The sequence below is a fragment of the Numenius arquata genome, chromosome Z (assembly GCF_964106895.1).
Source record: "Numenius arquata chromosome Z, bNumArq3.hap1.1, whole genome shotgun sequence".
Lineage (NCBI taxonomy): Eukaryota > Metazoa > Chordata > Aves > Charadriiformes > Scolopacidae > Numenius > Numenius arquata.
The window spans coordinates 84234268-84258274 of NC_133616.1; the positions used below are offsets into that span (position 1 = coordinate 84234268).

The 24007-nt window shown below is 42.1% G+C and overlaps 1 protein-coding gene across 1 annotated transcript in view; it reads right to left on the minus strand.

Annotated features, from left to right (window-relative positions):
- MCTP1 (multiple C2 and transmembrane domain containing 1) overlaps nt 1-24007 on the minus strand; it is a 284874-nt gene that overhangs the window by 170385 nt on the left and 90482 nt on the right. Inside the window, exon 2 of the mRNA XM_074166917.1 lies at nt 6010-6124. Within this exon, the coding sequence (XP_074023018.1) occupies nt 6010-6124 (115 nt within the window). The remainder of the gene's footprint in view (nt 1-6009; nt 6125-24007) is intronic.

A 24007-nucleotide genomic window follows, 5' to 3' on the forward strand; every position in this document is an offset into this window, starting at 1 on the left:
GACAGATTCAGCAATGTTTCACAATAAGCAAAATTTACTCCATAAACCTGGTCTACCTCAATCATAAGGATGAAGAGTTTCTCAATCTGCAAATCTACGCTGTATACACTGTGTTTTAATCAAGCTAAGGACTGAATTTCAGCATCCTACATCAGCAAAGCTCTCAGTTCACACATAAATAACGTGTTATAACATGTTATAACATAAATGAAAAGTCTTCAATAATTTTAAATCATTGCCTTATACATAGGTTTGCTTTTAATATTGTGCCATTGCAGAAAATTAGGCATATCTTAAAGGGTTACTAAATCATCTCACTTTACTTGTTACCCCACTGGCACTTACTTTTCCTCTAGATCCTGAAAATGCACATGTTCACAGCCATTCACCAGACAAAATGCAAAGTCTATGAGTGTGTTCTTGCATTATCTCAGTCCTTCAGATTCTCCTGGTTTTGACAGACGTCTCTCCCAATTATTCTCAGTTTATGCAGCTAGTTCCTTACGGATCTAAATATTTCATATCGGAAACGGTAAATTTATCAAACTGAAATGCAGCCCCTGCACTGCACGAGGGCACTAAGTGCATTACTATTTCTGGTTATTTCTGGCCATTTTGGGTGTAGGTTTCAGCAGCAGCGTCAGACTCTGAAGGGCTGTTTCTACACATACAGATTCTCTAATCTTAGGAAGCATGACTGAACTGTGTCTCCTGCAGAGAGACACACAGATCCAGCAATATTATCCATTTAGAGGTCAAGGCCTTAGACGATGACAAACATCTGTTTTCAGGCATCTTCCTGCAAGATTTCACACAGAAAATACACTACTGCCAATGAACATTTCACTTATGCTCAAAAAAGTATTTTCCTCATGTTATTTTGCAAGATCGGGCTAATCTTCATGCATTTTGTAAAAATAATATTAATAATAAAGGGATCAGAAGGGATCAAATTCATCATGTATCTAGCCTGCTTTTTGACATGATACAAAGTCCTTGGGATTAACCCGTGCTACTTATTTCCCAACTTTGCCTAAAGTGGAGCAGCAAACCAGCACCGTACATTTCTCAAAAAGCATGAAAAAGAGTGGATTCCAGGCTCCAGTTAAGTAAGAAAACACCGTGAGGAAAACCATATTTAAAACACATATTTTTATATCCTTCTTTTGATGGAAGAGAATTGTAGAAAACCAATGACTAAGATTTTAATCCCCTTTTTCACCAATTCTGCTATAACATTTCAGACTGCATCTCAAAATGAGTCTCTTTAAAGCAAAAATTCATCAATCACATGGGGTTTTTGTTTATTTGTTTAAAAGCAATATTTAAGGTATTGCAAAACATCTGTAAAGGCGTATTACCAACATGAAGTAGCCACATAAACTCCACATGCAAGAAGTCAGAGAGAAGAAACAAATCACAGGGGTTTTTTTAACCTAAAAATTTTGACTCCAGAAAATACATGATATTATATAAACACTGCATATGACAAAAAGAAATGAGAAATCAAAACTAAAATGGAGATGGAGATTACCTACAACTAAAGATGTAGGTAATCAGGTTAAAATTGTTAATATTACCAACTTACAAGATCCAACATTACAGAGTTTTTCCTAATATTATGGGAAGTTGCAGAAAACAAATTTTTAAATCTAAATCTAATATGGTCTGCTTTAGGATGGACATATGTTGTAAACCACATTTCTGGTCACTGCAGGATTCTGCCAGAAGCAAAACCGTAAACTGCCTCATCACAGGGCGGGGATGAAGTTATGGTTCCACAGCTCAAGGGAAGCTGGGTCAGATGAAAGATGGGATTTTCTTGTGAAGATGAAGAGTTAAAATGAATAGGTACATTTCCTTCTGCCATACTGCACGCACCAGAGCACAAGCATCGCCTGCTATAATGAAGGATTGTTTTCAACCATTTGAGAAGAAAACAGCAAGATGTTGGTCCTGTCATGAAAAATGTTCTGTTCCCCTTTTGTTGTGACTATCAGCGCTTATTTATCAACCAACAGCCGTGATTAATGCTGGCATTGCTAGCCACATAAATATAGCTTCCATCTTTCCCCTTTCCTTCTGAGAATGTTGTGGTGTCTCTTTTTATAAATTTAGGGAAGACAAAGTGTGCAGAACATTCACAACATGAGAATTCAACTTTGAATTCCAAGACTGCAATATGTTCAGCAGCAGGTTTCTAAAAAGATATGTAAAACTGCAGTTTAAAAAAAATCAAAGAACAAAAAGCTAAAATTAAAACGAAACTCTTCTCTGCCATGTAATTCAAGTATTCTTCTAGAGCAAAATTGACAGTACTTGCAGAAAATTCAATTGTCAGGCTTTAAGCAGAGGATCTGGAAAAAGTTTTGGAAGAATGGGGTGTTATGTGCTGTTAACACCTACAGAGTAAGACTCCTTTGAGACAATCCTGGGCTAAATCCTCGAGGCTCTGATTTTAATATCTAACACATCTGTCTTAGCAGCGCCATTTAGCATTTGGATGTATATCCTTAGATGGTGCCTCCCACACACCGTCCCACAACCACCTTCTGGCTTAGACCATGGGTCTTAGACCTTAAGATGCTGGAGCGGGTCCAGAGAAGGGCAACGGAGCTGGTGAGGGGTCTGGAGCACAAGTCTTGTGAGGAGCGGCTGAGGGAGCTGGGGGTGTTCAGCCTGGAGAAAAGGAGGCTGAGGGGAGACCTTCTCGCTCTCTACAACTCCCTGAAAGGAGGGTGTAGCCAGGGGGGTTGGTCTCTTCTCCCAAGGAACAGGCCATGGGACAAGAGGAAATGGCCTCAAGTTGCGCCAGGGGAGGTTCAGATTGGAGATTAGGAAAAATTTTGACACGGAAAGGGTTATGAAGCCTTGGAATGGGCTGCCCAGGGAAGGGGTTGAGGCACCATCCCTGGAGGGATTTAAAAGACGGGTTGAGATAGTGCTGGGGGACATGGTTTAGTGATGGTTTTTATCTGAGTTAGGTTGATGGTTGGACTAAATGATCTGAAAAGTCCCTTCCAATCTAGACAATTCTATGATTCTGTGATTCCTGTGAGCTCAGTGCTCCACCTCCATCAGGGCTACAAGCAGATGCCCTCAGAGAAACAGGAGGACATGCACATTATTTCCCTCCAATGTCCCTCTAGGCATCAAGAACTTGGAGCAAAGACCTTCAGAGTCAGATGCATTTTCTGTGTATTTCAATCCTTTCATGGACTTTTTTTCCATGAACTCACTGAATCTCCTCTTGCACCCACATAAGCCTCCAGTAAGAACTGAGTTTTACTTGCCCAGGTTCTTAGTGACACATCACTGGGACCACCACGCAATACTTAAAAAAATAATTAAAAAAGAGGTAGTATTACACTCAAGAGGGGATTCAGACAAAACTTGATTCCCCAAATCAAGCCCCCTTCTGTGCACTTCCCATTCAGCAGCCACTGAAATTCACTAAGTGCTGGCCTAATGCCTGTGAAGTCTCCTCGATTTAAGTTCTGCTGGCGCTCCTAAAAATCTCACTCTGAGTAGCTCTAAGAGAAAGGGAAAACAAGCAGAAACACAGCGGATAACAGTGAGGACGTTCAGTCATGAGTGTATGGGTCCTACCTTGGGGTCCCTGAACAAAGTATTGTTTCTGAATTTTCCCCTTAAGAAACAAAGGCTCAGTCCTGGAAGCTCCCCATCTGATCTGAAGGATCTTCTGCATTTCATTAAGATGCAACGCACATTCTCCTTCCTGACACAGAATCACAGAATGATACGAGGTTGGAAGGGACCTCTGGAGAGCACCCAGTCCAACCCCCTGCCAGAGCAGGGTCACCCAGAGCAGGTCCCACAGGAACATGTCCAGGTGGGTTTGAGTGTCTCCAGAGAAGGAGACTCCACCGCTTCCCTGGGCAGCCTCTTCCAGGGCTCTACCACCCTCACAGCAAAGAAATTTTTCCTCATGTTGAGATGGGATTTCCTGTGTTCCAGCTTGTGTCTGTTGCCCCTTGTCCTGTCACTGGGCACCACTGAGAAGAGTTTGGCCCCATCCTCTTGCCACCTGCCCTTTAGATATTGCTCAGCATTGGTAAGGTCCCCTCTCAGTCTGCTCTTCTCCAGCTGAACAGCCCCAGGGCTCTCAGCCTTTCTTCAGCAGAGAGATGCTCCAGCCCCTCATCATCCTCATAGCCTCCGCTGGACTCTCTCAGCAGTTCCCTGTCCTTCTGGAACTGGGGAGCCCTGAACTGGTCCCAGTGCTCCAGATGGGGCCTCACCAGGGCAGAGCAGAGGGGGAGGATGACCTCCCTCCACCTGCTGGACACGCTCTTCTTGATGCACCCCAGGAGACCATTGGCCTTCTTGGCCACAAGGGCACATTGCTGCAGTGGCCACACTTCCAGTGGCCCAGTAAAACACTCCCTGATCCCTCAAGATGGTAGGGCTGAGTTTTTTCAGGGATAGGAAAAAAAACTCAAAAAGGGAGCAGAAAGTAACCCAGGCATCTGGCTTTTTTGGTAAGTTTCCAAGCTACGAGACAACTCTGAAAACAGAGCCCAACAACTACCTTCTTTCCTTGCATACAATCACATCTACATTCACAGTTTTGTTCTTTTGTATATAATACGAATGACGGATACGACTGAGTTACAACCCATCACTCAGAAACCAGGCATGTTTCTCTCTCTCACGGGAGAAAAATATTTGAGCATCTATTTTTAATGAACATCAGGCAAAGCTTGACAGAATATCAATATATGTAGAGGAAGAATATAAATAAAAGCATATGTCTCAGAGCAGACTAAAAAGCCAGTATGTGGTCAGCAGATTGGCCAACGGGTAGAGCCTGGACACATCCAACAGAGGAGTTTCAATGTTTTTTTACTGGTCCTTAAAGGCAGCTCCAGTATTTATCAGTTAAGCAGTCAAGGAACAAAATTGTCCCGGTTTGAAGTAAAACTGAACCAATTTTCTGTTCTGTAACTTTACATCCTAGCTAGGCCTCCTCTAACTCTCTGAAATTAACGGCATATTGTGGAGAAAACTGCTCGTTCTCAGAATGATCAGCCCAATGTTTGTGCTCCGTGCCAAGGGATGGTGTGCAGGGAGGCCCTTGCTTATCCTTATTGCTGTAACAACCAAGGGCAGCCAATTTCATTATTTGCCCCCTTAGAGGGTCGGAAACGGAAAAAACGTAGAGGGGTCACATCGGTGGGGAGGAGGGGACAGGACAGGTGACCCAAACCTGACCAACTGGGGTATTCCATCCCATCTGCCCCACGCTCAGTATAAAGGCTGAGGGATCAAAGGGTCAGCCCCTTCCTGCGATGGCCGACGTCCAGAGAGGACTCTGTCTGTTCATCTGCCTTTGATCCCGATCCGTGTGTTCCTGACTCCAGAGCTGGAATCCAGTTCCCATTCGTCGCTGAGTCCAGTCTGGGACTGCCCCAGTGCCTGCCGGTGACGTGACTGTCATCCTGGGAGCTTGACACGGTTTTGTATATATTGTATCTATTTCATTATTTTCATCTTTATTTTTATTTTAATATTAATTCTTCATTAAAGTAGTTTAGTTCATTCTAAACTTCTGAATCTCCTTATCTCTTTCTCCTCCTCTCTCCTCTTTTGGGGGGGGAAGGTGGGGAAGGGCCATCTGTCAGTCTGGTTTTGGTAAATTCAGCCAAAACCACGACAAAAATACAAGACAGCACAAGTCTGCACGGTTGAAGTAAATCTATCACACCTTTTTTAGTTTGAAACATTCAAAAAGAGGAGGAAAATAGCTAGCAGAAGAATTAAGTCAGTATTAGCTAAATCTTATTTGCTCTCCTGTGTGGTTTTATCTGGCTTTAGCTCCTTTTACTTTGTGCTTTTGAGCAAAAGAACCTCTAATTAGTTATAAGCAGAGTTTTACTAGCATGCTTACAATTCATACCTCAACTGTAGCTTCAAAACCCTCAGTAACTTTACCCAATGGACAAGTAACTTCCCAAACATTGAGAGGGTGCTCCCCAGCACGCTTACCTCCGCGGTCCCGTGCTGCTAAATTCTGCCCTCTCCTTAGGGTAACGTCCAACTGGTACATTCTGGGGTCCCCAGAAGGAAAATCCGCATTACTTGTTTCAACCAAATTTGTTCTCTGGAGGGAGAAAAAGAAAAAAAAGCAATAGCTAATGTTACTAGAAGTTTCATGTAAAGTGTATTTTAGTTTGGTATCACTATCCTGTTGAAGGAAGACAAGGCTGTATCCCATTCCCCCGCCTCAGAGCTAATACCCCAGCACCAAGGAACCCGCTCCTGTCATCCATATGACAACTCCTGTTTTTTTTTGAAAAAAAAAAAAACAAACCAAAAAACCCACAAACCGGTTGACAGTCTCAAAGGTTAAATTTAGTATTTAAAAAAAGATGGTTGAAAAATAATTCTTTGATACCTGCATTTGTCATGGCAACCTCCATTTTTAATTATGCTCACAGACATTTCTGCCCCACTAGAGCAGAGTAAGTAAGAAAGAACACATCTGGACCTTACAGTACTATTCGGACAAGCCATTACCAGTACCCTCAAACCCTGTATTTATTCAACAGTGATAATCTTGGCGTTTTATAAACATACACGAATTATGATTTTGTCAGCTACTGCAGCACTTTGCAAGATTCGTGTTTTTTTCCAGAGTTATAGAGGGAAAGCGGAGGGAAAAAAATCATAAAGGCATTAAATGCAGCTGTAGCTCTTCACTTGTAATACATGCCTTCTTAGCTTGCCTGTATGCCAGAGTGAAGGTAAGACTCTTAGAGCAGTTATTTGTATAAACTGTATCATAAAAAAATTAAAAAAAAAAAAATAAAAATTAAAGGACATCTGAATGCAAAGAACTGCATGAATAGTAACCACATTTCTGTCCCAAATGACAAAGGAGAGAAATCATATTTCTTAGTGTGCGTAAGCTTTTGCAAAACCATTTTTAACACATCTCTCTGTAAGCACCATCTAATTACAGTGCATGCTTGGAACACCACATGTAATTTTAAGACTAGAACAACTATTTCTATTATACATTCACAGTACATACAGGAGCTTCATATATTATACATACTGAGCACCACGGTTACATATTCTCATGCTTGGAGCTAAATCTTTTAAGACCAGTGCTATTAATATTTTATTATGCGATTATGGGTCCTCTGCAAGAAAAACAAAAAAAAAGGCAGTGTGATATAAACATCTCAGAGACCACATGTGTACAAAGTGCACTTCAGCAAGAAACTTCTTTCTTGTTTCTCCTTTCTTGTTTCTCCTTATTCCTTATTAAGGTAATAATAGATCTAGAGCACAAAGGAAGACACAAAATAAAGGCATTTTAACATATGGTTTATTCTTTTTACATATGAGTCACGAATCTGAGCCCCAGCACATTAACCTTTGCTGTGCCAAGTACAATGCTGGCCAAACACCACATTGACACACTCACCACTTCCACGGCAATGAAACTGCTCAAAACCGATGCATTTCAGAGAAAATGGTGAGATGTTGTTGCCGAAATCTCTCAACATTTATCTTCTAAAGTAACTGCTGAGGCACACCTGAAACTATCAATGACTTTCCAAGACTCTTGCAAAAGTCACCCACCACCTTCTTTTAAAGGACTAAAGCCCCACTCACCATCTTTTTTTTTAATTTTTTTTTTTTAATGCCCTGGCCACAGAAGGATACAAGATTGACAACAGAGAATTTCCACCCCACCCCTGAAATGGTCAGTCCAGCCTGAAATAGGAAAAAATTGCATACTGACCTGATCCTCAACCTCACCCTTGAACCCAGCATTCACCAGGGTCTTGTGGAAGATGATACTTGTGTTCTAAATCAAATAATAAACACCAAAACGTTCCTTCCTATTTCTTGCCCTTTTAGAAGGGCTTGCAGACACCAAAGAAGCACGCTGTCTCCCCGCTTTTATAACCTCCTCCCTGGTTTTTCCTCATGGCATCCCCCTCTGAGGTTCAGCACAAGCTCTACATTAAAACTCCTTGGTGCTCCCTTCTTTTCCCTTTCTCGTCTCCTTTTCAGTGCTTTTCCTTCCTTCTTTCTTGCAATGGAACTTCTTTTAACATTTACATTAATGAGTTTTTCTGCTCAAGGAGGCTAGAAACAGTTAGGTGAGCAATGTAACAAGCCTACAGGACATAAACAGTTTCACAAATGAAATAAAACGTAAACATAGAATCATAGAATGGTTAGAGTTGGAAGGCACCTTAAAGATCATCGAGTTCCAACTCCTCTGCCACGGGCAGGGACACCTCCACTAGAGCAGGTTGCTCCAAGCCCCCTCCAACCTGGCCTTAAACACCTCCAGGGATGGGGCAGCCACAGCTTCTGTGGGCAACCTGTTCCAGTGCTTCACCACCCTCACAGGAAAGAATTTCCTCCTAATATCTAATCTAAATCTCCCCTCTTCCAATTTAAAACCACTACCCCTTGTCCTGTCGCTACATCTCCTGACAACGAGTCCCTCTCCGGCTCTCCTGTAGGCTCCCTTCAGATATGGGAAGGCTGCTATGAGATGTCCCCGAAGCCTTCTCTTCTCCAGGCTGAACAACCCCAGCTCTCTCAGCCTGTCTTCATAGGAGAGGTGCTCCATCCCTCTGATCATCTTCATGGCCCTAACAGGTATTAACTATTTCTAAATAGCTTTGCATCAGAACAGACGCATTTGAAGTACGCAATTAAAGCTGGAGGTTGCCATAATAAATGCAACCACCAATAAACCATTTTTCAACCACTTTTTTTTAATTAGCAAGTTGAAAAGTTGAAAAAGCAACTAGTAAAAAACAAAGGACCACTTTTGTGTGGTCTGTAGCAATGACCTAAAGTCAGAAATGTTGAGATGAGAAACTTGAGAGCATTCATGAAAGCCTACAATTGCCCTAACCATGGAATAGTTTCAAAACCAAGTTTTCTCAACTACTAGATTCAAACTAGTAATGTCAAGAAAACAAGTTATCTGTAGTCAGAAAAAAAACCCAAAACCATCACAACTGGAAGTTGTGAGCCACAAAGCTGTTTTTACTGACTGCTGCAGGATGATGACACTAGGCCTGACAAAGCCACGGCATGCCGTTACCTTTAGTGCCTAAAATGTATAGAAGGTCTTGAAATTATTTTTAAAGATAACAAAAATGTTGAGATTTCAGACAACGACCAGGAAGGCAATTAACCGTATTTTCACATAGGCAAAATCACTTGTGCGAAGGCAATGCCTGAATTGACTCCGTTGAATTAATTTTTAGCAGTGGTCTGCCATTGTTTGACATTAAAATATTCTTTTTAGCTAATTTATGACTAAATTCTTGGTCCCTGCAATTTCCCATGAAATGGAAATTAATCTGCTTCCAGGGAAATCTATTATTCAGCACAAACACCAGAACCTTGCACACAGTGCAGCTCGACCAAGAGGTTAAAGAACGTGGTGGGTGTTGAGAACAGGTCGCGGGCACAGGTCAGGACTGAGGTGCTGATGACCATGCCCATCCTCAGTCACACTCTGTGGCACTTCTGACCCACAGCATGTCGAGGGATGCTCAGACATGGCCACAAAATGCATCCTTTCCTCCAGCCAGCCTGAACAAGGAGCTCACACTGGCCACGCTTCCGATGGTCCCTACCAGTGGCACTCCTCCTTTGTACCACCTGTTTTTCCAAGAACTATCTCCATAATATGCAAACTCATCTGAAATCTGAAAGAAGACTGTTTCCAACAAAGGAAGGAAGCAGAAATAAAATTGCTTTTCAGTTTGGTTCCAATTTAGCCCAACAACCATTATTCAGCTGGGTTATTTACCAGCTGCGAGTCAGCTGAGCCCTTTCAGATTAGAGGGTACGCAGGGCAAGCCCATGATGGACACTGGATGCCCTATTAGAACAGCCACCAACGAACAGCTGGATGGGTAACTTCTAACTAGAAAACACTCAGTATTGTGTTTTAAGACCAAAAACCAAAGACAGTACTACTACAAGAGTGTGTATTAAGGATGTTTATGGAGCTAAGCTCACTTTTACACAATATCTGGGGTTTAGACATTTACTGAGACATCTGCCATTCTGGAGACACACAACACCGAGAGGAGCTGTGGAGGGGATGTGCCCTTGCCCAGGACTTGTGCCACTGCCACAGTATGGGCCACACAAAAAACAATGCAAAGAGTCTGCGCACCTTAGCATCAAAAAAAATTTAAGTTTTGATGCCTGTAGCTTGTATCCATGTAGAGCTTCTGCAACTCAAGCTGACACAAAACCCAAAGTATAGTTGAGAGGGTAATTAAATGTTTTGATTTTTTTTTTTTAACTCAATTTCTGTAAAGAAAAAAAGAAAAACAACTGAATTTTCTCCAAAAAATTTCTAGAGCAGCTGGAGGCTCTGGTTGCATGAAGCTCTTCACTGCTAAACCCTTTGCGATTCACTGACATGAAAAGTCAGGCGAGCGTTTCCCCCTCTGTTGTTCTCGCCAGGAGCGACACATCACTGCGTTCTCCAGATTTAGCAGCTTAACAACTAGATGAAAAACGTATTTTTTATAGCTGAAGAAGTGCTGAGCCTGTAAAAGGACTGTGAGCTGGCTGACAAGTAGGCACATGCGAGTAGCTGCACACCAGTAAGAACGGAAAAAGCTATCCCAGCTTTTGTACATCCAGTGCTTCTACTGTGTGAAGAGTTCACTGGTCAGACCCAGTTCCACCTCAGGCTGCAAGAAGAGCCACGCTGCTTTGAAACTGACAGGATGGCTGAAATCACCACCATTCCCACATCTTGCCATTTTTCACAGTTTGGTAAAACATACTATAAGACAAGAAGATGGTGAATCTGATTCTGGTCACTGGGCATTACCAAAGCCAGGGGTGAATCTGTTAAAGTCAGACTGGCAATTTATGGCTAAAAGGTGAGAATGAGTAAAATCACCTGTGCTGTCTTCTTACAAACCACATCACAAAGTTTCAGGGTAACTCATTAACTTCCCCCAACCTGAGACCCTAAAGATTACTACCATCTCTGCCACTGAAAACCATTACCCTTTTATATCACCATGAATATCACCACTCTCCTTCAAAGCTCTTAATATTTCTAAAAATTAATCATCTAAACCAACCCGAGAGATCAATGGCTTTGCTGCTGTCAGACAATTTGTATACCATACACTAGCATGACTTTGTGCCAGAGATTCAGGGTGAATAAGAGTTCTAAGGAATTCTCTGCTGCAGGAAACAACTACCACTTCAGAGGAACAGATCCTAAAATTCGATATAGTTTGTTCAATGCCAAAACTGAAAACATTCAGCAGTTTAGAAAAAAAATAAATCTACACCTGTAACGCATTCCCCCTTCCAAAAAAAGGAAAAAAAAAGTAAAAATCTTTTGCAATACAGCTAAGAAAAAAAAACCCTAACATTTTCCAATGCTTAAAAGTATATTTTGGAAATGCATATGAATCAGATGGAAGTAATATTCTTATCCGAGTCATTTAAGCAACAGGTTACAGATCTGTTGATTGGCTGTTTCACTTCAATATTCTGCCAGAACACACTGATAAGACAAGCAAAAAGCACTTCCCCCCCCCCCCCCCCCGGCATAAAACAAAGGCATCAGCATCACCATTTCCTTCGGTAGATGAAGGGAAAGGGAAATTAAGAGGAGTGGTACAAAAGGAGTGACAAGGGGAGCTGGAGATCTGGCTGCAGCGACTGCCCACATGCTACAGACCAGGGTCAGGAAATGGGATGGGTGAAATAAACCAGTCTTCCTTGGCACACAACAGAGGAAATTAAATCAGTGTCCTGTCGTAGAACATCAACAGCCAAGGGTTCGCAGCATGGCATGAAATATTACCTGCTTTCAAACAGAAAAAAAAAATAAAAAAAAAATCAAAGAGTTTGAAGTAATGTAACTGTGTCTTCAATACTGTGTAAGCAGAATTGTTCACTCCTGGCTCAAACTGATTTCTTCATATCGTTTTCATTTGCCAAAGCGCCATACTTTGGAAACACGTGCTTGCAAGAAATTGGGAAATTCTGAATATCCAAGTGGCTGTCAACTCCTTGTTAGTGCAACTGATGGGAACTGACTGTGCTGCAGTTACGACAATAAAATCAAGTGAAAAGCAATTTTCGTATTTCATTGAATGTATTTACTTATCTAACTTAAGAATTACGATGATTGTGTCTTAAACAACACTTTGTACACTACTTTTCTGGTTGATGGCAAGTCAGGAAGAACTGAGGAACTTGTGAGTAAAAAGTTACACAGCTCACTTCACCTCATTGATTCTATTTTCCTTATTTCCTAAACAGAAAGGCAGGTGTACAATGTGAATCCATTTCAATAGCAATATAAAAGAACACTCGGGGATTTTAAATATTATTGGAAATGTGCAGAAAATATTAGTAGCATTTTATATGCACTAATGATGTGCTTTTTGATTAACCAAGTATGTGCTTCAGATGGGACTGGCTACTTCGTTAGAGCTCGCCAGGGAACAGATGTTTCCCACAGACAAGATGTGTCATGAATGTGAAAAGCCTCAGCTGTCGTTTCAAAGATTTTGTATTGGATAAAAAGTCCTGAATGAACTTTGCGTGTGTGATCTTCATCACATAATGGCAACAGTGCATACATGCTAATCTGAAATGTCTCAATTACGAAGAACTATAAATTAAAGATTATTTCTGCAGAATAGAGACATTGTTTAAGTTGGCATTAATCACACATATACACACACCCACATTTTTATGTATTTTGGTATGCTCTGAATATGACAGTCCAGTTTATATTGTCAGGAAGTACACTATGGCTAAACAAGAGTCTTGAGCACATAAAAAATTCAGACTCTTTCCTGAGCTTTTTGGACATGGCTGAAGGAGCTAAAACCCTTAACAATCAAACAGCAATACTGAGCATTTACATCTGCAGAATAATGGGAATAGTTTTGGTGACACCTGCACTAATTGTTGCTCTTTGCTTTTATTTGAAAGCCGCCAAAAGCAAATGCTCGTTTTCAGTATCAAACTGATTGCTGTCAACAGCTTGCCATGTTCCCTTCTGAAAATACAATGAATAGATGCAGAAATAATAACGAAGGATGTAAGCATGTTAACATGTTGAAAGCTTTGGTATTCAGAAGTACAGTTCAAATCACTTTTTTCAGCTGAAGCACTAACCCTGTCTGGCAGCGAAGACAAACTCCGATAGAAGAGAAGACGACCAAACAACTACCGATAGTGAATCAGAGGAATTGGAGGAGATCCCAAGTTGTTCCTTCTCCCATCTCTCTCCATACCCTTGCTTTGGGATGGAAAATAAAACCAAATGAACCCTTCTCCACCAAGATTATAAATTTACTCTTGAACAAAGCAACAAGAGCCTCCTTCCCAGCTTTGCTACTCCCCATCCTGGCCTCCACACCCTCCCCAGGAGTTATTATCCTCCCGCGTTACATCTCAAATTAAAAGCTGTCGTCTGGTCCCTTCTGCAAAAAGCAGCTGCTGTAACTCCACAAAATCCTTCTGGGGTGATCAGTGTTCCTTACAGACACAATATTTCACCTACACACAACGGAATGCCCACACGGGGATTTCGGCTGTCAGCCTTTCAAGGACTGAAAAAAGTCTCTGTTTTCAGATAGAAGTAAGGGCAGATAATTCTTTGCTGCATTTTCCAACTCTTACTCTTCTTCTCATCCTTAAAAGTACATTGCCTTGATCTCTTCATAAGGGGATGTGCAACAGGTTTTCTGAAAGTCCAAATACATTTTACCACTTTGTTTCCCCTTGTCTGGTCCGGCTTTGATAAATTCAAGGCTTTCTAATCTACTATTGTTGAGCAATTCCTTTGTAGAAGACCTAAGTTTAAAACCACTATATCTGGTATCTCAACTATTGAGTTAGGAATTTGTTACTAGTTTGATCAAGATCATAAGTACAGAAATATCAGTATCGGTTCACTGTCTTTTAAACTACCTATTTTGGCCCAGCACTCCAGTACAGCTACTGCTTTTGCTAAGATTTCAGCTGGTTTGACACTTAGATTTTACTCATTGAACAAAGTGATTTGTTACAGCTTAGTGGTTTTCTCCAGAACCATTTCTTTTAGCACCTTTTTTGCTGACAACGCTTCCTCATTAAACCAGGAAATGGCACATGCAGAGTCCTTTCTTCTTCAGCTGCTTTGGCGGTGGAGGCTGGTGGAGAAACCCCTGCACAGTCCTCCTCCACGGAGCGGACCCTTCCCCAAGCACCACAGGGGTCCTTCCAGGAGAAGGCGGATGCTGAAGGTGGAGAGAGGGATGGGTTGTGTGTAATTCCCTTTGGAATAACAATACGTAGGACATCAGGAATAAATTAAGCAGGTATGGCAGATAAATCAGTGCCTTTCCAATTTGACACATCTAATTAAAACTGTAGATCCCAATGGCTGGGATATCCCTATTGCTTTCTCTTCAAAAAATCCTCCGCAACACAGAATAAGGAAACATTCGACTTTGTTTAAAGTAAAGGAAAACTGATGCTGGGAGGGCTGGAGCCCCTCTGCTCTGAAGACAGGCTGAGAGAGTTGGAGGGGTTCAGTCTGGCCTGGGGAGACCATAGAGCCCCTTCCAGTCCCTCAAGGGGCTCCAGGAAAGCTGGGGAGGGACTCTGGATCAGGGAGGGGAGCCATAGGAGGAGGGGGAAGGGTTTGACACTGAAAGAGGGGAGATGGAGATGAGCTGTGGGGAAGAACTTCTTTGCTGTGAGGGTGGTGAGAGCCTGGCCCAGGTTGCCCCGAGAAGCTGTGGCTGCCCCATCCCTGGAGGGGTTCAAGGCCAGGTTGGAGGGGGCTTGGAGCAACCTGGTCTGGTGGGAGGTGTCCCTGCCCAGGGCAGGGGGTGGCACTGGGGGGGCTTTGAGGTCCCTTCCAACCCAAACCATTCTATGATTGTATGAAAACTTCTTTCTACAAAAGATACCCACTAAGATCACAGTTTTTGCTGTTCAGCAGCAAGCTACACAAAGAATTCCACAAAAGTAGCCCTAATCCTGCAAATCTGTATACAAATGCACAAATATCTGAATATAACCAAAGACACAAGACCACTAGCCCTCTATCCCTCCACAGCACTGAGCAATTCTTATCTTCTTACGTGTGCAAAAATACATATTCTGGAATACTCAAAAAGCATTTTCTCACAACATGGGTGCCACATCCAGTATAAACGGAAGCTCCACAGGTATTGGAAGAAAACATTTTCTAAAAACATTATCTAAATTGCCTTGCCTTCACAGCCCATAAAATTGAGATGTTTATTTATATAAGCCTGAAAGCTATGTTAGCAGAATAATAATTTATTCCTGACTGCATATAGTTACCTGGGGTTATCTCCACTAAAGCATAAGAAAAAAAAAAAAATTTTCTTTTCTGGCATACAGAAGTAACTTGTTTTTCAGAAGCAAGACATAAACTAGGAAGAACTGGTTTTGACATTTTCCCAGTACAAACTTCTCCAGTTAAACCAGTACTATTGAAACATACTAGAAGTTTTCCAGAAGTATCCTTGCTGACTGTACTGAAGACAGGCACAGGAGGTTTCCATACAGTATTGTAAGGATAGTTACTTGCCATGGACCTCAGCTGAATCAGGCAAAGACATTTGCAGGCAACAATTATTATCAAGGTCACTTTGGGTTGACCTGAAGAAAACACTTTGAAAAACTGGACATTAAATTCATCTTCACCTGTACTCACGTGAAGCCTGCACACAAAACCACCAAGTCTTCAGTCTCTAAACAAGACCAAGAGTGTATAACTGTCCTTTTTCCTTTTAAAGGCATTTTCTTGCATGGTTTTTAACAGTCTTTATACCAGTTGGTCAGAGAAAGGCTTCTACTGACAACACCTAAACTGTTATGTCCAGAAATCAAAATCCAGTATAAGTAGTACAACAAATACTAGCAAAGAAGAACGTGGTAGAAAAAACCGAACTTGCCACAAGAAGGACAGTCAAGTGCTAAATTTTTGGTCTTTACTGGGAAGCCTACGAACCTGTAAGAGATGGGTATTATTTCTGACAGGTTTATGCACATTATTTTTCTCCCTAAAAAACCCCACACCCTTACAGCTATTATAGTGTTCGTGCAAATTCTTTAATTGGAGTCATCTACTGCCTCATCTTCGACACAAGAATGAGGTGTAAAGTAATGACCACACACATTTTCTGCAGTCTTCTACCCAACAGATACCCGAATGTCCCTCTGATCATCTTGGAGGATGATAACCTCAGCCCGCCCTGCAAGATGCCAGTCAAGGCGTAACTCAAGGCTTCCAGTTTTGAACATGACAAAAGGTAGGTCTTTCATACTGAAAGTGTAATACTATTAGGCTTAACAGTCTGAAAGAAACCATTATTGAAGTCACTGGGTTTTCTTCCTGTCTATGGCAAAGCCTACAGCTGTTGCAGGACACTTTTAGATACTCTTCACTTGCCTTGACTGACACAAGAAAACATGTGAAAGTACAGAAAAATAGAAGGGATGCTTTCCAGAGAGAGAAGCTGCAATGGCCAAACATGTCGTAGCTAATTTTTGTGTTATTGATGACCACCAACACAGAACTCCAGACTGACGACCGATGCTGAAAGGTGAGACTACGGTCCCATGACAGAGGATCGCAGCTTTTTACTAGGGTGAACGTTTTCACGGTTGCGGGCATGGATTTACTGCTCAGGGCTTCCAAGAACTTCAGGGAGGCCCCAGTGATGGCAGAGAGTCAGTGTTGTCATTCTTTGGTCCTGAGAAGTAGTTGGGGAGGGCAGAAACCACAAATTCCGGGGCGGATACAAAGGTGGTGAGATGAGAAAAGGTCTACTGTTCCTTCACCTAATCCTGGTATCTACACACAGCTCCCCAGAAAGAAATGAGTTGTGAGGTGGAACACAGTTTGCAAAGAAATGTACCAGTGGTGCTTTTGGGCTGAAGAACAGGAGGAGGCCAAGTCCTCTAATGGCAAAACTCACTGTTGCCTGGTCTACACCCAGCACAGAACATCATGTCTATCTTTCAGAGACCTGACAAATTCACATTTTAGCTCCATCACTGACTGCTGCACAATGAAAAAAAAAGTGAGAAAGTAATCTGTCAGAATTTCTCAGAAAGGTCCCAAAATCCTGTGAAAATGGAGACTGGACTGTATCAATCCTCTCAAGAACCCACCTGAACCTCAAAGTGATTTATCGAATATCAGAGGGGAAGAAATATCTTTGAAAATAAAACAAACGCACGCCACGCACCATAGACATACTGATTTCCTAAGTAGAAACGAAGCCTTTACGAGCAGTGGTACCCAGTCTCCAGCAGCGCTCACAACTGGGATGGGGCTGGTATCACCGAATACCAGATAAAATGGGAAAGCGCCGTCCTGTGGGCATTACTGAGTGCCTCTCCAGCAAGTACCAGAGAGTGACAGGACAACCCCCAGCTGCAGAATAAACCCCTGCCATCAAAAATAACTCATCGAGGGCCAGAGAAAATGAAACAAAACGCAGGCAGCTTTCCAGCAGAACGCCTGTCCGCTGAGCAGTGAAGCAGTGATGAAGCTGCTCAGGTGAGACAGCAGCAAATGTTATTTTCCCTCAGAAGTTTTACTACTACTTTTCTTCTGGCAATTTCCAGCGATAGGGTTTTTTTTCCAGAAGAGATGTAAACAGCTTATTAAGCCTTGCATTATGACACCCAAGTTTCTGGCAGGGAGCCAATGCCTAACCTTTGATAATTCCTGAAGGAATCCTGTAATATTGTCCAATGAGACAGCATGGTCTTCTACCACAGCTTTGTCATCCAGAGACTGATGAGGAAATGAGGAAAACTGAGTTTTTAGCTGGTTTAGCCCTTGCATTTTTTATGGGGGCAGCTCCTAGTTCAAGAATTGAAGCTTCAGAAAGGTGTTTCCCTTCTCATCGCATAAAGAGACACAGCTCTGATTCATTAATTATTTGTAAATATACTCTATTAGTACAACAATGCCCAAGGAGAAACAAAATTTTGCAAGTGCTGGAAACTACTCCTAAATGACACCAGTAATAAAGAAGCACATATGAACCATTGTCATATTTATCAACTCTCAGTTCAGGAAACTCTTCTAGAGTGGGGATAACAAAAATAGCTGATTGTTCTCTTTCAGAAGGCAACTGCTCACCTTCTTTCATGAAGTTATACTAGGAGAAAAATTTTGGTCTCTTAATTAATGCAAATAGTGCCTTCATAACAGAAACCATCATGCACAACTCTCGAAAGATTAACTTGTTTTACCATCTTTGAGTAAAATAAAGAGTATCACCACAGTAACTGAGAAATTTCTAGATGCAAAATAATCTGTGAGCGCCCTCAAAGATGGAGAAGCTGCATGTGGATGGACAACACCAGAAAATTACGCAGAAAATTCATGTACAGCCAGTGCCATTGGGATTCCCATCAATCAGTCATGACAAAGCCATGACCTAAGTGCCACCAGGCCAGTTCTGCTGAAGTGGATTCAAACAAGTGACAGGACCCACCCGCAACGCATCCTCAGACCACTCAGCTCAGGAGAACCCGTATCGGCACTGGTGGCAGGTGAACACATCCTTCCTTTGTCTGTTCTTCACATCAGCTACACCTTCTCCATCTCTATGAAACACATAAATATTGTGAGATTAGTCATCTTCCCTGGAAGTTCTGTTGATCAGCAGGCTCTGCTGAACCCTTTCACCCCAAGCCTGAGCTGCGGGCTGAGGACCTGCTGTCCCACCATGGGCACACTGACGTCCCATCAGATAGAGGAAATCGACATCTGGTGTTTCTGCCTCTTAGCCTAACAGAGAGTCCCATGATGGGAGATGTGACGCCAGTTCTGCTAGATAAATAGAAAATAAAGAAATAAGCAATCAACTGACTGTTAACTACTGATTTTTAACACGTGAGGTCAGGGACTTGGAGAAACAAGCTGCAGCTGGAGGAAGAACTGGCTTACCCCAGCAGTTGCTCCTCCTAGAGCATCAATGTTGGATGTGGTAGCTCCGCGTTTGCCTTGTTCATGGCTGCTGACTAGGAAGTTCTTCAACCCACGTGGACTGGCACATCCCCAAACACAGTAGAGTAAAGAGAAGAATTGATTTTCTTCCACAGGCAGGCAGCTTGCTAGAAATCCCATGGATATTCCCAGATAATTAGAGCGGTCTCAAATGTAAGTGGGCTCCCAGAGGAGATGCTTTTTTTCCACCATCACTGATGGACTTCGCTTGCCCTCGAGATGTGCAGCTCCATGGTTTCTCCACCTGGGTTAATCCCTTCAAGGAGGTTTGTTAAACAGAATGGGCATTACTTTGAAACTCAAGGCAATTTTCCCAAATACGCTGAAATCTGGTGCAGCATCCTTCTCCCTCATCTCATTCCCTACCCTGTTCCCTTCATCCATTTCTATTTTAGAGGGAAACTGAGCCAAAACTGCTTATAAGGAAAACATAGAGTCACAAGAGAGGAAGATCTACTCTTAGATTTTCTGAGGGAAAATAACATTAGAAAGAAGGACATCACTCTTCATTAATTACTAAATAACAAATAGTACACATAATATTTCTAGAGCAAGTTTTATTACCAGGTTATTCACCTTACTTTTGAAAAAAGTTACCAACAGGCTATCTTGCTCCACGGGACTCTGAAGCTGATGACTGGCCTCAGTCTTTAGTTACCAGAATTTCCCACAACAGTTTACAAAATGATCATCTCTAACTGAAAGGTAATTCGAAAGATACACTAAATGTGTCAAGGGCCTTGATAAATTGATTAGAGAGTAACACTTTAAAATCTACTTTGAGTGCAAAATAAAATCCTAGAAAAAGTCAATCAAAGGGAGTTTTTCATGACCCCTCCCCCTTTTTCAATAGCTTATTTTCAGTTTCAGGAGGTCCCTCAACACTTCCTCCTGTTCTGCTCAGCACTGGCGAGGCCACATCTGCAGTGCCAACGCAGATAAAGTGCAGTAAGTCCCACGGCGTGTCACAAAGATCATGAAGGTATTGGAGCATCTGTTGTAGGAGGAGAGGCTGGGACTGCTCCACCTCGAGGAGCTTCCTATCCAAGAGGGAGGTCCTACTCGTGTATAACAGCAGCCAGGCTCTTAGTGGTGCCCTGTGACAGAAGAGGCATATTGGATATTTCACTCTAACCATAAGAAAAAGCTATTTTTCCTACATGAGGGTGGTTAAACACTGGAACAGTGTTTGAGTGTCCCTGAAGATGCTCAAAACCTGCTCTGAGATGGCCCTGAGCAACCTGGATAACTCTGCTCTAAGCAAGAGGTTGAACTGTGCCACCTCCAGATGTCTCTGCAAGCCTCATCCACTCTGTGATTCTCTATTACTTTGAAATACCATAATAAATAAAGTCTATTTACTGACCTCAGCTACCTTTCCTCAAAGCTTTGTTTTGCCTTCCACTTCTGGTTGCCCTGGTACTCAGTTGGCATTCAGAGCTGCCATCCTCTCCACCCCTTACGAGCAGAGTATGGCCAAGATACACATAAACCCCGAACATGTCAAAGCAAGTCGAGATATATACCTATATATATATATATGCCTTGCATTTATGCTGCAGTGTTCACATATGTTGCAACTTAAACCCTTCCCCTGCACATCCCCGTCTTTTTCTGTAAAGAAATCCATTATTTTCAAAGGTACAGCAAGACATATCGTGTATGACCATATAAACATGACGTCGCTTCCTGCACGCACTCGAGAGTACATTTACCTGCACTCTCAAAAATCCCAAGAGTATAATCTTTCCCAAAAATGAAAAAAAAAAATAAAAATTGCTTCTTTAATCAGAATAAATGAAAATCACCATGAAATGAACTAGCTCTGACTTTCATCTCTGCAGAATTATTCAGTTCCCAGGACAAGCAAAAAGAATGAGCCCTCCTGTGCCGTTCTGGCTTTAAGATTATTGGAAGTTACATGGGCTGTCTGAGTGCATTTTTGCAAGCACACAGGCACTTGCACTCGTGAACATGTGATGTATGCACAAAGTAAATGGGGAAATAAAAGCAGCCTGTAAGGGGATGAAAATGTGGTGAAAATTCAAAAACAATGTACTTTCTTTCTGACAGAAATAAACCTGAAATTCCTGAAACTATCAAACTGTGAGCCATTAAGATCATGTCTGCATTTCCTTTTTCTATTTTTTTTCCAAAGACCAAGTCTCAGGCAGATGCAGCACTATCCTAATTTCTGACAGCTGGCATTTCCATCATCTCTGGAGTAACTTGCAATATCACACACAAAAATCCTCTCACTTGCCTGAAGAGTGCAGAATTACACTGCAAGTCCTGTCAAACGTGGCACATGAAGGATAACTCAACTGGGAACCAGAGACAGGTGTCACATCTATATCAAAGATGATCCGTGAACAATTAGCTGTCTCCATTTCACAGTGAGATAAATACCTGAAGCCAACATACATGCCATATGCATCATTCCGTTGGAAAAAAAAAAAATCACCTTCAGTCATTGCATTAAAAATACGCTGTCCACATTTTCACAGCAGAAAACCACCCTAAAATATTCTTAATTTTCCATATTATTAACCATAATCAGTTATACATATAAATATACATACACACTTTATGTAACCTAAGTTATTCAGAAGTAGTTTTATATTTAAATTATATGACAAAGTTATGTTTTAAATTCTAGGAAATACAACTAGCGGTACATGACACGTGAATTATTTTTAATTAACTTCAAAGCAAATACAGCGACACCGTTGCTATCAGTAAAACAACCCTAAACTGCTTCTAAGAGGAACTTCCTTAGTGCTCGTTGCACTCCTAGTTCACAAACCAATGTTATGAAGATAACGCTCGCCTGTAAGATACAAGCGGCAAAAACATTTAAAAACAAGAATCTGATTTTACAGTCAAAGCTAGATTTTCCTGACCATGTGCTGCCTAGATATTTAGATATGTTCAATTGCCATTAAGGAACGACAGTGTGTTACAGCCACAAAACCCATAAAAACCCACAAACTACTCCGCGGAAGACAGGTATCTAAGAGCAGTTTAAAAGGAAGAAGGACGGTCTTAAAACTACCGAACGCGCCAGTAATTAAATAAGCAGATTCTTCTGTTAACACAGAGAACTCAGCAAAAGAATGACAAAGGTGAGATTTCAGGAAATCTCCTGTATTCTAAACTACTGCAGACCTCAGCCTAACTGTGAGCGAGTGATGCTTCTCTCATCTTTTTGTACACTCTACACTGAAGAAACAGCTTTCCTCCTTCTGTATTATCCACTCAGGGCATGCAGTTTCCACCAAAAGCAAGCATCTAATTATTGTCAAAACAGCGTTTTGAATTACCTACGTTGTAAAGCAGGATGCACACAGCGCTGTATCACAGCACGTCTAAAAGCACTAAAAATCCTACCTTACCGGGTGGAAAGGGAGAAGTTCCTCCAGCTCTCTCACCTACCTAAAAACACAGGAGCGAGTCACGGGGCTGAGTTGAACACCTTTTGCTTCACAAGGCTGCCTGCGAAGGGGAGCGATCCCTGGGAGCTGGGGGCGGCCGAGCGGCACTGCTCACCTCCCGCCGGCAGCAGCGGCTCCCAGCACTCGCCATCCGGCTGCTGCCGCTGGCAGCCCAAGCCACATCCAGCCCCGACACCCGGCTGCCTTTCAACACCACATATTCAGAGGAAATGACTCAACTATCTCCTCATCTTCAGAGGCTGAGAGCTGCTTCCTTCCCCCCTCCCCCACGGCAGGGGACGGTGTGAACCCAAGGGCTCTGCCCGGTTTTCACCAAATATTGCTGCGAAACAAGTGTCAGAGCTCAACTGGTGAACGGCAGGTTATAGATCATACCCACCCTGACTTTTTTTTTTGCAAGCAATGTCTTGAGCGGAGGAATACAAGACTTAAGTGTTTGTTTTAATAAATGCATACGTAAGCATTCCATGAAAAAAAAAAAAAAAGAGAACACATACTTTCTAGCCTAGTGTATCAATTCCGAAGATATATTGAGATTTAAAAGCAATATTCAGGGACCACCCAATATTCATCTTGGAAAATTTCAGCAAAATTCCTTCTTGGGCATTATAGAAATATCAGAAGCTGAAAAAAGAAGGAATTGAGATAAGAAGGAAGTGATAAAAATGTCGATTTTATCCAACTGAATTTCAACGTGCATTCAGATATAACCCAGTAAGCGTAAGTATTCCACACCTTATGGAAACGCACTGTTATTTGTTTGGCATTAGAGCCTGCCCAGTCTGATATACCTGCGGTATGACACTTAATTCATTTCCTTAATCTCTACCCATTGCAGAATATCTTGCTTTAATTTAGCTTGAATCTTGAATACGGAATGAGAAATGGCTCTCCTTAAAATCTCTGCGTCTTGCACATCTTGTAGTCATTTTTGTTCCTTTAAGATCCCTCTGCTGATCCATGGGCCCTCAGTTTCCCAGGGTTCGGTTTCTCTGCGGTAAATACAGTATCTCTCAGGCGATGAGAAACGAGCACCATTTGGAAATGTGGGTTCTCTCTTTCTAGACCTCTCCATCCCACAGAGATGCCCCTGGGTGCTTGGGGACCCCCGCTCAGGCTGGCGCAGTTCACCCGGGAATACACAAGTCTAGACTTAAATCCAGTGGTGAGATTCTGAAACACTCATTTTAAACCTTACGGATAATCAGACAGCGCACAGCAGACTGCAGCCAAACGGGCAAACCACTTTCCTCGGGAATTCGTATTTTAAACATCGAAATATTTAATATATTTTTATATCAATATTCTATTTAATAGACATCACTAAGGGCTGTAATGAAGCACCATTAAGAATTCCAGATTCTTCCCTCCCTAGCACCTTGCTACAAAGCAGAGGAGTTCGGTGGAATTCGTGAACTCATCTCACGTGGTGGCCAACTGGCACACTAGGCTTGGTCAGAACGTTCCACCTTTTTCTTCATTT